At 55.1% G+C, this 16,112-nt stretch overlaps 6 protein-coding genes across 6 annotated transcripts; 2 read left to right on the top strand and 4 right to left on the bottom strand.

Moving 5' to 3' along the window:
- Positions 1 to 309: 309 nt before the first annotated feature.
- LTR77_003000 (uncharacterized protein) lies at positions 310 to 3,836 on the bottom strand (the record flags this gene model as incomplete). The annotated part of the gene is made up of 4 exons (XM_064800258.1): positions 310 to 615; positions 673 to 2,030; positions 2,191 to 2,629; positions 2,685 to 3,836. The coding sequence occupies 4 exons, from the start codon at positions 3,834 to 3,836 to the stop codon at positions 310 to 312; spliced, it is 3,255 nt and encodes a 1,084-aa protein (XP_064661597.1).
- A 1,422-nt stretch (positions 3,837 to 5,258) lies between these two features.
- LTR77_002999 (uncharacterized protein) lies at positions 5,259 to 6,455 on the bottom strand (the record flags this gene model as incomplete). Its single annotated transcript, XM_064800257.1, has 6 exons — positions 5,259 to 5,423; positions 5,477 to 5,718; positions 5,879 to 6,009; positions 6,104 to 6,126; positions 6,261 to 6,286; positions 6,386 to 6,455. 6 exons carry the CDS (start codon positions 6,453 to 6,455, stop codon positions 5,259 to 5,261), a joined length of 657 nt encoding a protein of 218 aa, XP_064661596.1.
- A 564-nt stretch (positions 6,456 to 7,019) lies between these two features.
- On the bottom strand, positions 7,020 to 7,806 carry tgs1 (putative diacylglycerol O-acyltransferase tgs1; the record flags this gene model as incomplete). Its single annotated transcript, XM_064800256.1, has 2 exons — positions 7,020 to 7,288; positions 7,338 to 7,806. The coding sequence occupies 2 exons, from the start codon at positions 7,804 to 7,806 to the stop codon at positions 7,020 to 7,022; spliced, it is 738 nt and encodes a 245-aa protein (XP_064661595.1).
- A 407-nt stretch (positions 7,807 to 8,213) lies between these two features.
- Positions 8,214 to 10,871, top strand: LTR77_002997 (uncharacterized protein; the record flags this gene model as incomplete). Its single annotated transcript, XM_064800255.1, has 2 exons — positions 8,214 to 10,703; positions 10,752 to 10,871. The coding sequence occupies 2 exons, from the start codon at positions 8,214 to 8,216 to the stop codon at positions 10,869 to 10,871; spliced, it is 2,610 nt and encodes an 869-aa protein (XP_064661594.1).
- Positions 10,872 to 11,673: 802 nt separating this feature from the next.
- On the bottom strand, positions 11,674 to 12,750 carry OTU1 (ubiquitin-specific protease otu1; the record flags this gene model as incomplete). Its single annotated transcript, XM_064800254.1, has 1 exon — positions 11,674 to 12,750. The coding sequence occupies one exon, from the start codon at positions 12,748 to 12,750 to the stop codon at positions 11,674 to 11,676; it is 1,077 nt and encodes a 358-aa protein (XP_064661593.1).
- A 469-nt stretch (positions 12,751 to 13,219) lies between these two features.
- On the top strand, positions 13,220 to 15,817 carry LTR77_002995 (uncharacterized protein; the record flags this gene model as incomplete). The annotated part of the gene is made up of 1 exon (XM_064800253.1): positions 13,220 to 15,817. The coding sequence occupies one exon, from the start codon at positions 13,220 to 13,222 to the stop codon at positions 15,815 to 15,817; it is 2,598 nt and encodes an 865-aa protein (XP_064661592.1).
- Positions 15,818 to 16,112: the final 295 nt, after the last annotated feature.

Raw genomic sequence — 16,112 nt, 5'->3', positions numbered from 1 at the left:
GAAGATTGACTGAGCGTTAATTTTGCGAGTATTCGTTCGTTCGCATCACCGCTCTTAACCATCAACGTCGCAGCCCGAATACCTCATGTGTCTCGCTCAAGAAACTGCCAAACAAACCTACGACCCATATCCAAATCCCAAGCATCTACAACCCCCAAACACCCCTCCCAAACCCGTCCAGATCGAACATGTAGAAAACAGCACAGCACAGCAGCACAGGGTATCATCCGATCCGCCATCCACAACATCACCCTCACACCCATGAACAACCCCAAACACCCGCACCAGTCGTACAGACAGAAACTCCCTTCAATCCGGCTCCTCAACCCCCTCATCAATCACCTCCGGCACTCCCACCGCGCCCTCCATATTCGCCCCGTGCCCTTCAGGAGGCTTGACTGCCCGCGGCGACTCGCGATGGTGCTCGATACTCGCCGCAGCAGCAGCGTTGGCGGGGAAAGGCGCTTGCGGGTGTGCTTGGGAGGGCGACTCGGTCTTGATGACCGGCGTGGTGCTGGAGGTGTGGCGAGGCGAGGCGGAGGCTTTGGAGGCTTTGTCCGAGGCGGCGGAGTGGACGGAGTGTTGGGAGGAGGTGCGGGGGGAGACGCGGCCGTTCTGGGGAAGTGATGTGTCAGTTTGGATGTATAGGGAAGATGGAAGGGAAAGACTTACGAGTTTGGCCCACCGCAGCCCACAGCTATTGCACAGATCCCGCTGCCCACTGGGTCCTCTTCGCCACTCCGGCGTGGTGCGCGTGTGGCAATTGGCGCAGTCCTTCTGCTGGTCTTTGCCCTTTCTCCGCTTCCGCTTCTTCTTGGCCGCGATGAGCGATTGCACTTCCTCTGCTAAAATGCGATTCTTCTTCTCCAGCTGCCGGATCTCGTACTGCCACGAGCTGGACTTTGTCGTCTTGAGCTCGTCGAAGAGGTTATCTTCCGACGCCAGCGACTCGTCTTGGTGGCCGATGGGAAGTCCGTCCTGGCCAGCGTAGGTGGCGGCAGAACCGTCGGTTGTTCGGTACCGGAGAGGTCCACCCGGCGGTTGTATGCGCGAGTTTGTGCTTTGATCTTGTGTAGAGACTGCTGAAGGGGTCATTGAGTCATCCGAGGCGTGCTCGTTCTTGAGGTACATCGGTGGTCGTGCAGTGGGTGGGTTGTTGCGCGTGAACTTGAAGAGGCGTGTTTGCGCGACGATGAAGGTAGGCTTCTGCCCCTCTGTTGCATCGCCAGGATACAAAGTGGTATAAGCTGAAAGCACCTGACCTCTCCTGTTGATGAGCTCATGCTTGACTGAAGCCTTCTTCCCGGACCGAGCATGCTCCAGTATTCGTGCAAAGTCGGCTTTAGACTCTGCGCGCATCATGGACTGGATGCTGACCATGATAAGTTCGTCGGGCTGCCTGTCGAGTAGTTGTCGCACGTTGGATGAGATGAACAAAAACATGCCGGAAGTAGACATCTTTGACCAGAAATCGTTCTCACCGATGCCGCCGGCATTAGCAATGTCGGTCTTGCTCAGCGTGTAGACAGGCCTCTCGCGACCGGTCAAAATAATCGACTTTCGACCTTTGCCTTGCTCGGTGTGAAGCGATCCATGTCCTTCAAACCACATGTAGCCACTCGTTTTCCGTCGTATCCGGAACACAACGTTGACGGTGGCGCCGGTCGACGTATCCTTCAGCTCTCGTGTCACAGGCACAATGTCACTCGGATGGCAGAGGGAGCTCAACGCGGTGCCAATGATCTCACTCGCATCGTATTCCAAAACCCGCGCGGCGGAAGGCGACACCCACTGAAAGAGGCCCTTGAGAGACAGCACATGGACGACATCGTCGGTGTTTTCGAGCAACACCTTATCCCACACACGCTTCGCATACTCCGACTCGCCATTGCCGTAAGTCGCAAGAATCGCCGAGACGTCGTCGCGTGGTACCGTCAGGCCCAGATCGGCCTTTTGGTTCGTTTCGGGCGCATGCATGACATAGCGAGGCATCGTCATGCCCCGCTGGTAATTGATCGAATACGATCCATCTGCGATCGTCAATCAGCATGTGTAACAACAACTGGAACATCTCGATTGAGGTCTCGATGGGTCGGTGAAAGGCGATGCTCGGGTGCTGGCAGCCAGCTGCGCCGAGCGATCGGGATCCATCGGCAAGCCCATCGGACGATGCAGCAAAACTTGACATACCGGGGGTTTTGTTGGTAACCGCATTGGGCTGCTCCACCAGATCGACCTGGAATCCCACAAAGAACTTGACCTGGTCTGTGTCCCAGGTGATTGGAATCATGGTGAGCAGGTTCATAAAAGGCTGGCCGCCCCGCCGATAGTTGATGAGCGATATCTGTGCTTCGCGTCGGAGCGAGATCATGTTTTTCAGATACAAGACTGAATCGTCGTCGACGTACTTGCGCCTGACGCCGGACTCCACATTGCCGTCGGGCGACTGGAGGAAGCGACAGTTCCGACCAAGAATCATATGCTTGGTGTAGCCGGTCAAACGCTCGAAGTTATCGGAGCAGTATACGATGGGGAAGTCATCCTTCTCGGCATCGCACACGACAAACGCGCACGACAGGTCTACAGCACCGATACCAATCTCGGGGTTCGGTCGCGTTGCGACACGCATCTGCTTTGCGTCAGTGGCCGAGTTACAGCTACGGATATTGAGGTGGGAGACATACCAAAACACCAAGCATGTCGAAGCCCGTCGAAGAATAGGCATTCTTGTACGATGTCTGCATGTGCGAACGACCTGCCATCGTGGAAGGCCAGCCTCCCTCAGGTGTCTCCCACTTGAAGCCCTGATTGTTAGGATTCGGCTGAGTGCGGCTGAGAGGCACCGGTCCGTTGACGCCATCATACACATTCGTGCTGTCTCCCATGCCCATATCTTGACGCGAGCCGGGAACGGGATGTTGCGGCTGTCCAGGGAAGTTCATGTTGGAAGAGCTTTCGCCCGGCGCAGACACCGGTTGCGACATTGGCGAGACATCATTGCCTTGCGCCGGACTGGCCATGCTCGGAATCTGGAGGCTGTGGCTTCTGGAGAGGTGCCCAGGTGTCGCACGTGTGCTATTCGGCAGACCACTGTAGTGCGAGCTCATGCCGCTGCCGGTGCGTACATTCTGAGCCGGCCTTTGCGTGGGCTGAGGAGAAGCCTGTGAGCCCCCGGTATGCATTGGCGAGGTCGCCATGGTCTGGCTGAAGCGAGGTTGATTGAACAGATTCATCTGCGGAACATCACTTGGAGTCGAGTGAGCAACATTCTGCTCGACGTTAAAGTCCATCTGCATGTTGACGCCTTGGTCGACATATGGGCTGGCCATCCCCATGTCCATCCCACTCTGTGGATGCGCAGGCGACTGGTACGCAGAATGTGGATTCATCATGGTAGGGTACCCAGCTGCGGTGTCCGCGAACGTCGTGTTGAGTGCGAGGTTGTCCCGTGACTGGCGCCGGCTGTGATTCTGAGCCTGAGCATCTTGCTGCGCAGGTGTCCCGACGTTCCCCATCATGCTCTCTTGATGCATGACAGCATTGGGGTCGAATTGGTAGTTGCCCATGGGACTCGCAGACGACGCATTGTAGTCCATCATGGGAACCCTCCTCATGTTCGGATCCATATTATTGGACGATCCACCGTACTGTTGTGGCCTGCTCTGTCTCCTCATGGCTTTGGCATTCTGGTTCACAATGTCCTCCAGCGACTGCCCTCCAACCATGCCGCCGCCCATACTTTCTTGTCCCATCATCATCATGTCTCCACCATTCGAATCCCCCTGACCCATGGCGTTGCCGCCATAGCCTCCATCGTACCCATCGTATCCATTCATCTTGCGTGCCGTACCCGCCTATTGGCAGGCGTGATCTTCCGCAGTCAGCGCTGCCCCTCGTCCAAGTCTTTGCGCAGACGTAGGAGTCGCTCGATACCGTGCTGCCTCCCCGTATCCACCCACGACAGTCGCTCCAGGCCGTTGCGGGTGAATGGTCCCATGTGTGGTGCTGTAGAAGGTGCTGGACCCGCCGGACGTGCTCGGCCGGTCGGTATGGGTCGAAGGGGATTCAGAGGTTTTATCAAGCTCGAGATGTCGGCAGTGCTCCGAGTCCATCCAGGTCCTCCCTGTCCACGCTGCGATGGTCTGCGCCGGATGCGCTGCGCTGGTCGAGTGCTACCGGTCCTCCCGCCGGGCGTGCTGCAGACCCCCGGGGATAGGTTGGTGCTTGCTGGAGATGGGCCCGGCAAAACGGGCATGTGGCGTTTCGCTCAAGGCAATTGGCAGAACGAAGGCGCTAAATCTTTAGCTGCGATTTCGTCCCGAGATGCTTGATGAGCCGGGGTGAGATGGTTGTTGATGGTTGATGATATTCGATTGAGACGCCTGCTGTTGTAGCGTTCTCATGGCTCTGCTGAGGTCTGCGGAAAGACCTCGACTTGTTCGGTATCGATTGAGCGACGTCTAGAATCTGCCGCTTTGTTGTGACAGTTTAGAGCTGTTGTATGGTTGTTTTTCCCTTTTTGGTTCGATATTCGAACAAGAAACAGCGGGCAAGAGTGAATGACGGATACACCGGTGTTAACACATGCACGTGAAAACACGTCAAAATTGTAGAAATGGCCTGGGAATTACGATCTCTCATTTACCATTCAATGAACAACCAATCCAGTACCTACCGCTCCTTGAACGACAGAGGGAGTTGTCCATCTCGTGGTTGGACCGAATTAGGGTTAGTTGGGGTAGCGAAACAGACGTGAATGCAAGCACCAACAACCAAGAATGACCACCTTTCAGGCATAAGATCAAGCTAAGAAGCAATGAGGACGGATGAACTTCATACTCGTATCACACGCGACCCCATATTCGGCATGTCTCAGGGCGCGATTCGATCACATGGCGCCATCATCCGCGAAGAACAAAGCACGTATACCGTCCTGGGATATGAAGAGGATGTGCTTGGATCAGATGCAATATTCATGTCGAGCTATGTACTCTCATAGTGACAACTCTCATCATGCTCGCACCCCGAAACGCCGAACTCATGAGCATACCATTCACAGACAAACAAACCCATCCACAGCCCGAGACCACACAGAGGTCGATTTGGTATCACACACGTTAGAGCCCGCCATCGACGCCGTTCGCCACATAAACCGTCAACACCCTACAGCAAGCCAGAACATACATGCTCGCAATGCACAGCGTCGACGTTCGGCCAGCGCGGGCAGGTGAAAGGAGAAGGAGACATTAGAAGTTCGATCACTTCTTCGGCGTCGCCTTTGCCTTCTTTGCGGGTGCCTTCCGGCCGGCGGCCTTCTTGGGCGCAACCTTCTTGGCCTCTGCGACTGGTGCCTTGCTCTTGGTGACGCGGCCGGATTTGGTCTTGCCGAGCACGACTGGTGGCTTGTCTTCGACGGCGGGGGCCTGCGGGGAGGTTAGCATTGCGTGGTAGAAGCGAATGGAAGGTGATGAAATACAGCAACAGGAGTCTTGCGGACCTTGCTGGTGTTGGCCTTGCTCTTGGTCGCAGTGGCCTTCTTGGCTGGAGCCTTCTTCGTCGTCGCGGCCTTGGTAGCAGTCTTCTTCGCCGGTGCTTTCTTGGTGGCGGAGGTCTTCGTAGCGGTGGTCTTCTTAGCAGCAGCGGCGGGTGCCTTCTTGGTAGCTGCCGGCTTAGTCTCGGCCGTCTTAGGTCCACCGAGCTTCACCGGGCCAGAGGCGCCTGTAGCGACGGTAAGGTCAGTAATGCAGACGGGGAGGAACGTTGAGATGATGCGACGTGGACGATGAGGGTGAGGTTGGGAACATGGACCATCGCGCGGTGGCAGTGTTGTGCTCGTGGGAACGATCGCGAGTTGAATAGATCGTTGGGGAAGAGGTACCTTTCGGGCGTGCGAACACACCGCTCTCGGAGCCCTTCGAGAGCGCTCTGTTGAGCTGGGTGGTGAAGGCAGCATCGGAGACGCCGCTGAGGTTGTTGTTGGCCTGCACGTATTTCTTGATCGCTTGACGGCTGGAGATACAAGTCAGCGAATGCGGTGTGCAAGCCGCGCCGCACCCTGTCAAGCAGACGACGCGCGGCGGCGACGGTGAGGTGACGAGCATACCTTGATCCATTTCTCTCCTTGAGCTATGATGCGCGCGACATGTCAGTGATAGTTTCACGAGTTGTCGCGACGCAGAACGTGTCGCGATGCGAAGCGCCGTGGTTCGAATGCGACCGAGCGAGCTGCGACTGCTATGCGCCGGAAGAGATGGACTCACGTTGATGACGGCCTCCTTGATCATGTCTATAGTCGAGAAAGGTCAGCCAATGCTCTACATAATGCATGTGGTCCTGCATAGGACTTGTGGTGGAGTAAACACGATGCGAACGAGGTGAGACGAACCTTGGTAGGGTGGGTGAGAGCTGGCGGTGCCAGTCTTCTTCGTCGCGGCGGCAGTCTTCTTCGGAGGCATTGCGACGGTTTGGTGAGATGGTGTTGTCGATGAAGAGGCGGCGATTCAGATGATGCTGTTGGACTAGCAATGAGAAGAATTGGTTGTGGTGGTAGAAGCTGAAGAAGTGGAAGTAAACACGGTGGGCAGCCTCGAACTCGCGCGACGCGGGGCTGGCTTGCCTCTTATACTGCATCCGTGCTCTGCACCTTCCACAGTTGATTGCGCCCGAAAAGTCCTTAGCGCCTTCCGCCGCAGCACAACTTTCTCTCTAATCACTGCTCGCGCTGATCTGGGCGCATCCTGTCTCTCCCACTCAACTTCCTTCCGGTTTCTGCGAGAATCCTCACAACGCGCTGTGATGGGACTTTTACTGTGAGACTGGTGGCGCATGCGTCATTCTATCATTGTAGTACCTCGTGACTCTGCATCAAGATCATCTGCCTTTGCAGCTGACGGTAGGCATCCAAGTGTATCTCATCCCTGACAGGCGCCCTGCCGCTGTCCCCTCCTGTGTCTGCAGTGGCAGCCATACGGGTGTCCTTTCGTACATCCTCCCCACCTTCACCACCTCCACAAGTCTCGTCAACCTCTCTCGCGCTGTGGTCCTCCCACAAACGTGAAGTCGCCAAAGTAAACACACAACGCTTTACTCGCCCCATTCATGCAATAGTGCGTGACCTTTAGCTTCTCGTCGCCCTTCGCGCGCTTCGCCAGTTGTCTCAGATCCGACGTCCGCGGGAGGTACAGCACTGCCGACCTATTCTTCGCGGTGAATGTGGTGAACATCTTTTCCAGCGGATACGGCTCCATCATGCCCAGATCGAAGACTTCGAAGTCTGTGTATGTCGGACCTGTGCTTCGTCAGCTTCGTTCGAGTCGTTGAAAGCGTGCGTGACCTACCGCCCCACGGAGGACTCCCAAACACGACCGTGTCCTTGCCCTGAAACTTCAAGCGGCTCTTCATCATCTCGAAGACGTCGCCCTCAATCCACCAGATCTTGTTCGCCACGCCGTAGACCTCTGCATTGTGCTTCGCGCAGGCCAGCACTTTCGGATCCTTCTCCACGGCAAAGATCCGTTCCCACCGACCAGAGAGAGCGAAGGCGATAGTGTTGCCGCCGGCTCCAGCGAATGCGTCAATGAGCTGTGTCCTTGACTCTGGCGCGGTCGCGACGTGTTCTGCGACTTTGTTTGCGACCGGCTCTGGGGTTACACCGAACCAGGCGTCATCCGTCATCCACACGCCTTCATCGAACTTTGACCAGATCTTGTGTCGCTGGTGCCAGTATTTCGAGATGTGAAAGGGTACTTCTTCCGCTACCGCATAGTGGTGTACACCCTCCGGCGCCTCAGCGCTCGTCTCGGTCATGTCTTCGTACGGATGTGCCTTGCTGAGGAAAATGCCAACTGCAAAAGCCTTCCTCCACTGCCCCAGCCCGCCGCGCCAATGCCTCACTGCAAAGTGAAGATAATACAGAGAAGTATGTGTTCTTACCTTTATGTCATCGTGAGTAACATCGGATGGTCTTGGGTTGCTGCGACAGTCATATGTTGGTGGCTCCGGCAGCTTTTGAGGTTTTAACACTGCAAAGCCACTGAAGATGTGAGAAGGTCAAGGATCAGGCGACGTTCATCTTTAAGTTCGGCCCGTTCCCGCTAGCTGCTTCCGCCTCCAGATCGTTGGATCTACATGACATCACGTGTGTTTGAAAGCACGCGATTGCGCCGAAGAGACGGATCACAGGCGAAGTACAACTGCTGTCGAACGCTGAAAGCATGAGTACACCGAACAAGCGGCGCAAAAAGAACGATTACCAGGCCTCTCCGTCAAATGGCCGGAATCTGGACTATTTCTTCGGCAAACAGAGGGGAAAGGAAGCCAACGTCGAGAACCTATCGCAGAGGAATGTACCACAGAATGAAGCTCTGGACGGTGTAGATGCTGAAGATACTGAGTTGACCGATGAGCAGCTCGCACGTAAATTGCAAGCCGAATGGGATGAGCAAGATCGAGCTGAGCGGCCAGGAGGTGGCGAGAACTTCGAGAACGCGAATGGCGAGCCAGACACTGCCACCACCAAGGAACCTCCGGACAAGGCAGGCGACACGATTGTGGATGCTGGGACTCCTCAAGATGCACCAGGTCCTCAGGAGCGGGAGCAGCCAGCAAATGCTTTCTCTGCCTCGGGTAAGAAGACGACTCTATCACTACAGTCCGCCACGGCCGACGAAGACACGACCTCGCATCACATACCCTTTGACGAGTCCCCGTTGACCTTCGACCCGCAAAAGTACATCCCAGACCTCGAGCAGCAATGGGCGGCAGAAGGAGGAGCTGCTACCTACGCCATCCTCACCCATTGTTTCGTCCTTGTCAACAGTACCCAGTCTCGTATCAAGATCGTTGATACCCTGGTCAACTTCATCCGAACAATCATCGAAGGCGATCCCGAGTCATTGTTACCTGCAGTATGGCTTGCGACCAATTCCATTTCACCACCATATATCGACATTGAGCTTGGCCTGGGTGGCTCTGCCATCTCCAAAGCCTTGAAGATGGTCTGCGGTCTTGATAATGCTTCGCTCAAGACGCTGTACAACAAGCATGGCGATGCTGGCGATGTCGCCTTCGAAGCGAAGAAGCGACAGAGCTTGACATTGCGGAAGCCGAAGCCACTGACGATCAAAGGCGTGTTCGACGGTCTGCTCAAAATAGCCAACGCGAAAGGTCATGGCTCCCAGGAGGTGAAGCAGCGCATAGTTGAGCGACTAGTCCAGGACGCCAGAGGAGCGGAGGAGAGCAGATACATTGTTCGTACTTTGGTCCAGCATTTACGGATCGGTGCAGTCAAGACGACCATGTTGATCGCTTTGTCCCGCGCTTTCTTGCTTTCCTGCCCAACGGGCGCTGAGTTTCAAACGCGATCACGGAGCGAACTATCGAAGCTGAGCAAGCAGGAGCTGGCCGAAGTGTATTCTCATGGCGAGGAATTGGTCAAAGCGAGCTTCGCAAGACGACCCAACTACAACGACCTAGTGCCGACACTTCTCGAAATCGGTATATCTGATGAGCTTCTCCTGCGATGTGGCTTGGCCATGCACATTCCGCTTCGGCCAATGCTGGGAGGCATTACAAGAGACCTCGGAGAGATGCTCACGAAGCTGGAGGGAAGAGACTTTGGCTGCGAGTTCAAGTACGACGGGCAGAGGGCACAAGTACACTGTGACGATAAAGGCAAAGTTACTATCTTCTCAAGACACCTGGAAGTCATGACCGAGAAGTATCCAGATCTTGTAGCCTTGGTGCCGCAGATTCGTGGCGAAGGGGTCAGCAGCTTTATCCTGGAGGGCGAAGTGGTTGCTGTGGACCGCGAGTCGGGCGAGCTGAAGTCGTTCCAAATTTTGGCCAACAGAGCAAGGAAGGATGTCGTGATACAGAGCGTCAAAGTGGACGTGTGTTTGTTTGCCTTCGATCTCATGTACCTCAACGGCGAAGAGCTGCTCGACAGGTCGTTTCGGGAGCGGCGAAGTCTTCTGCGCAGCCTGTTTGTTGAGATACCACAGCATTTCACTTGGGTCAAGAGCATCGACGCAACATCTGCCGACTTTGAGACGGTCAGTGACTTCTTCAAGCAAGCCACCGACATCAAGTGCGAAGGAATCATGGTCAAAGTCCTCGATAACCTGCCCAACCCTGAGCTACAGGCCGAGCAGGACATCGAAGACGCAGCCGATGACGAGAATGCGCCAGCAGAACCGCCACCGCCGCCGCCCTCGAAGACCAAGAGAAAGGCTACCAAGTCCAAATCTACCAAATCGTCAAACGCCACAGACACCGCCGAAAAGAAGCCAACCCGCCGCAAAGCCCTCCTCTCCACCTATGAACCCGACAAACGCCTCGACTCCTGGCTCAAAGTCAAGAAGGACTACAACACTAGCACAGCAGACACCATCGACCTCATCCCCGTTGGCGGCTGGCACGGCCAAGGCCGCAAAAACGCTTGGTGGTCACCGATTCTGCTCGCCTGCCGCAACCCCGAGTCCGGCACCCTCGAGGTCGTTACAAAGTGCATCTCCGGCTTCACCGACGCCTTCTACAAAGCCAACAAAGAGAAGTACTCTGAAGACGGCGAGAACACCATCTCGAGGCCAAACTATGTGGACTATGCCGGCGAGCCGGACGTCTGGTTCGAGCCGCAGGAGGTGTGGGAGATGGCGTTTGCGGACATCACGTTGAGCCCGACGTACACGGCGGCGATTGGGCTGGTAAGTGATGAGAGAGGACTGAGTATGCGGTTTCCGAGGTTCCTGAAGGTGAGGGAGGATAAATCGATTGAGGAGGCGAGTACGAGTGACTTCCTGGCTGGGCTCTATCAGAAGCAGGAGGTTCGGCAGCCTGGAGAGAGTAAGGCGGAGGAGGGGATGGAGGAGTAGTGTATGCTTGCGAGTTAGATAAGGTGGCCTGCCCTTATATCTCCTTGAAAACGGGTCACTGCTGTCCAGCGTGCACCGCTGAGTATGATTTGGCATGATCCAATACTTTCCCAGGTCATATAATCACCGGCCCCGCTTTTAAAACTTACTCGCAACAACCCACCGATCCCTGCTCACCACCCCAGTGCTGAGCGAAGTGACATCTTCCCGGCGCAAGTTCAATAATGGTGTTTCCACCTCTATATGTGTATTCTGAAAGACATCCACCCTAGTCTAAGCCAATTCCCCCAAAACACACCTGCTCACTCTCATCCCCAACATTAACAACATCATGCCAAACATGCACAAAGGTCGAGCGTGTAGTGAAATGTTGTATTCCAATGAACGAGCAAACCGTGAGTTTTCTCTTCTCCCTCCGTCGTCTTCTCTTTTGCTTCCCTTTCGATCTTTGGAGGAAGAAGCTGTTACTCCACGACTAGGGGAAGCAAGAAAAACAAAAGGGAAGTCGTTCCATAGAGGTGCAAAAAAACAATTGTCAACCCATTGAGCGGCGCACAAAGAACAAAAGGGAAGAGTCCCGAAGGACAGAATGATCAGGATTTGAACCCGAAGCTAACGCTTTTACCATTTTGCTTGAGCTACTTCCCTGGTCATCATCTCTTGTGAATGTAGTATGTATCTTCGCAAGCTTTTTGCGAAGAAGAACCGTGTGTATGAGTCAACGGCGGTGGGCCGCTTAGCCAAGGCAGCAATGGCTCTCGGCCGAAGAAGTCTTCTTTGGTAAAGCAGCATGCATCCTTCTTCACTCTCCTTCCCCAAAGTCGCTGTGACCGGTACTCTTCGCATGCTGCAATGCCCATTGCTCTCCGGTACCAGTTTGCTTGCACTGGTTGCACTTTACCGTGAAACCGTGCGTGTCGGTGAAGTAATGCCTGCCTTGCAACACCTTGCACAGCTCCCTCGCTGCCTCCAATGCACCGCCGTCCATTTCTTCCTCCGCTGCCTTGATGACGTCGAACACTTTACGATCGAACTCCGGATCTGATCCTGTGTACGGTGTGACGGCGCAGACATCGTAGTGGATGCCGGAATAGACGAGGATGCAACGCGTCGGCTGTCCTTCGTTGAACCTGTCGATGCGGAGGTCTTGCACGTTGATGCTGCAGATTTCGATGTTGAAGTGTTGACTTAGAATCGAAAGCTCGATACCTCCTCCCCAACTGTCTTCGCGTTGGATCCATTGGCAGTAGGATGATGGTTCCTTCTCGAGCATGCCTTTGGTGTAGAGATCTGGATTGGCTTGGATCGTTTGGGCGACGACGCTTCGAAGCTCCGTCATGCCGTCGAGAGTGGAGCCGAGGACTGCTGAGGATAGGGCACGGAACATGCAGGAATTATCATCTGGCATAACACGGAGAATCATCACGCCCTCCAGCATCGGTACCGGCACTTCAGGTGGATCGCTCTCGACGTTGCCTTTTGGTTTGCGCGTCAGTCCTAATGGCTGCTGGTCGGGGAAATCGCCTTGTTGGTGAGCGGGTGGCGAGGTGAGATCTTTTGGTGGAAGAGGTTTGACGGCCTGCGCTGGTGGTTTCGAGTCTGATGTTGGATTCGAGAGCTTGTTATTGATGTCTCGGGGCATGACTGTAAGTTGCTCCCCGTTGAGCTTGTGCGGTAGGTCGTCGAGCTTCATCGCGCCGTCGATTGACTCGGTGTTCAGAGGTTGTGGAGGGTAGCCGAGTTTCAGATCGAAGTCTCCGTTGACTCCGGTCTTCTCTGAGATCTGGTTCAGGAGGTCCTGCCATGTGGCGGTACCATCAAGCGATATCGTTGCCGCGCCTTGAGGGCCTCTGACCCGGATCCGCATTGCATTCGTCATGGTGGTAGAAGGCCAGTAAATGTAGCACTCTGGGAAGAAGTAGCACAGGTGCTGTTAAGTAGTTTTCCTTAAAGCTCGGTCCTTTAAAGTTCAGCGCCTCAGTAGAAATCCAGTGGCGTAGCACTCAAAGGCAAGCCAGTGGACGAGCTTACGTAGCCGTGAGCGTCACGTGTAATCCAGATCAGCAGGCTAGATGAAGAGTGTGTCTCGTTCTTGTATATTGTCGTAAAGGGTCTTTCATAAAAGTGAACCATCAAAGTCGAGTCAAGCATGTGACAGCGGCAGAAGTGAATGCAATGTGTGGAACCAGGGGACTGGGCCCGGGATAGCCCGCTCATCCGGCCGCCGAAAGAATCCTAATGCAGATCTCGCGACAACTCAAGCCGCAAGGCATGTCGCGCGTCGCAACATCAATGTACAAGGCACATTTGGACTCTTCCGGTCCGCTACCTTCAACACCACCATAGCGATGCCTCCCAAGAAGCGCGACAGGAGTCAGAGCTCCACCCCGATACCATCCACAGAAGCAGCCCAGGATGCGCTTCCAGAGAGAGAACTGGATGCGATGCAGCGGGTGCTGAACAATATCTATGACTACCGCAGCGAGGATGGCTTCGACCCGTCCAAGCTGTTTCATAAGAAGGTCAACAAGCGCATCATTCCAGAATACTATGAGACGATCAAGGAGCCCATGGCCATGTCCACGATCAAGCAGAAGATCCACACCAAAGCCTACCGCAACTTCGCAGACTACGTACGCGACTGGGCGCTCATCATCCACAATGCGCAAGTCTTCAACCGGCCGGACAGTGGCGCTTTCCAGGACGCGCTGGTGATCAAGGCGCAGGTGGAGAAGCAGCTGCAGTCGTTGGTGGACGAAGGTCTGACCACGAAGGAAGTCACTGCGTTCCCAGATCTGGGCGAGATTCCGACGTTTGAGGAGGTTCCTGTAGAAGATGCAGATGGGAAGGCGGAAGAAGAGGAGGAGTCGGAGAACGAGGATGAAGATGAAGAAGACGAGGATGAACCAGACCTGGACGATGAGGGCCGACCGACTAAGAGGAAGAAGAGGATTGGAAGGCCACCTGGTAGTCGGACAAAGAAAGGTGAGGCGGCTGAAGCAGATGACGATGATGGCAAACGCTCCAAAGGTCGCCCGCCCAAGCTCTTCACGCCTACGGAAGCTCGAATATTGGCCGTCCTCAAAGGCATCCGCAAGCCTAAGAATAAGCAGGGCGAACTCATCATCAGAAATTTCGACCGTCTTCCTGAGAAGGCCACCATGCCAGAGTACTACGCCGAGATCAAGCAGCCCATAGCCTTTGACCAACTCAAAAGGAAAGTGAAGCGGAAGAAGTACCCGACGCTGGAGGCGTTCATGAGCGACGTCAACCTCATGTTCAACAACGCCAAAGAGTACAACCAGGATGACTCTCAGCTCTTCAAGGATGCTGTGATACTGCAAGTGGAAGCTGGCAAGCTGTATGATGCCGAGAGGGCAAAGCCGGATGACTCTTTCGCGGATGAGGATGGCAAGATACCAATGCCAAATGGCATACTCCACAACGGCGAGCTCTACAAGACCGGCGACTGGATCCACATCCAGAACCCGAACGACCTAACGAAGCCCATACCCGCGCAGATCTATAGGACTTACAAGGATCCGAAAGGCCAAAACATGGTGAACGTATGCTGGTACTACCGGCCCGAGCAGACCGTACATCGATTCGACAAGCACTTCCTCGCAAACGAGATCGTGAAAACTGGTCGCTATCGAGACCATCGCATTGATGAAGTCGAGAACAAGTGCTTCGTGATGTTTTACACGAGATACTTCAAGGGCCGGCCACGAAACCTACCTGAAGGAACTGAAATCTACGTCTGCAGAGACAGGTACAACGAGGAACGCCATCAGTTCAACACCATCAAGACTTGGGCTAGCTGTCTTCCGGATGAGGTTCGAGACAAGGACTATGAGATGGACCTCTTCGATCATGCCCGTCCGATGAAGAAGTTCTCGACGCCACTCAAGTATATGCTTAAGGACGAACAGAAGGAAACCGATGACTTCCCCAAGGTGACATGGGGTGCCGATGGCGCTCCTCCCAAGATCGGCGCTGTGCACCGGCGGCCAAAGAACGAGAAGGACTCGCATCCTCCAGAGCCTACGCCACCGCCTCAGCCGAAGGTCGAAACACCCGCACCGCGAACGATGCAAATGGCGCCAAACTACCAGCGCACTGTGTTGGCAGCCCCACAACAGCAAGGCCGTCCTCCAACGACAGGCGCAGGGCCCGCCTCCTATTCCTCGCCTCACCAATCCTCCTACGCTCAGCCCAACGCACCAAGTCCAGCGCCTCAGCGTCCACCCTCTGCGCAAGCATCCCACTACAATCCAGCAACACCACAAACCCAATCTCAACCCCGCTCCGCCGCCCCTCCAAGCTCCTACCAACCCCAACCTTCCTCCGGCCTCCCACCGAACATGGCGCAATATCCACCACGTCCGAATACCTCTACCAACTACCGTGATCCGCCGCCAATCGAAGTCTACACCTTGCCCGACCAAGCCAACCTCAGCATTCCGCCCGAGGTCCGCGAGCAGTACCAGCGCGATGAGTTCGGACGTGTGCTCTTCTTCACCGCGCCACCGGTCGCTGCCTCGAATGGTATCAGCGGTGATCTCGGCGGACACAGCGTGCGGTACCTGGCTGAGAAGGCGCGGCGAGCCGAGCAGCTGGCGCAAAAGCGGAAGGAGAGAGAGCTTGTGATGCAAAGGGAAGAGAGGGTGGCTAAGAAGGCGAAGGTTGAAGCTGAGGAGCGGAATCAGGACGAGATGGCAGCGCTCAAGAGGCGAGCACTGGGCGTGATGGAGGCGCAACTTGCAAGGTCGACTGAAGGCAAAGTTGGAGAGGATGACTTGAGGCGATTGGCGAAGGAGCAGAAAACAGCAGTGGAGCAAGCGAGGGCTATGGAAGAGAATGCGGCGAAGAGGGCAAGGATGAGGGAGGTAGCGATGGGTGCTGGGGAGGTGTTTCGGGACGACTGGGATAGTCGTGTGGGTTGATCACTGAAGGATTGATACGCTTAGATATCTACTCTAACGACATGCGCTTGCTGTCGTTTGATGACCCGTCTAAATCACGAATTGTTTCCTTCTGACGTGCTTGAGATGTGGATGGTGCAAGTTATTCATATGTAATGTATCGACCACAAGAATGGTAAGCTTAATCAATACCATCATCTCAGCGATGAGGCAAGTGAGTCTCATGCTCATGAAAGCTCTCATCCCCTGACCGGTCATACCCACGCTCAGCCACGTTCGAGAAGGGATCAGCACCAGCCATGTCGGCCTGCGTGAT

This window comes from Saxophila tyrrhenica (assembly GCF_035928015.1).
Source record: "Saxophila tyrrhenica strain CCFEE 5935 chromosome Unknown scaffold_4, whole genome shotgun sequence".
NCBI lineage: Eukaryota > Fungi > Ascomycota > Dothideomycetes > Mycosphaerellales > Extremaceae > Saxophila > Saxophila tyrrhenica.
The sequence above is the reverse complement of the archived record's forward strand: the minus strand, read 5'-3'. Positions and strand labels throughout refer to the sequence as shown.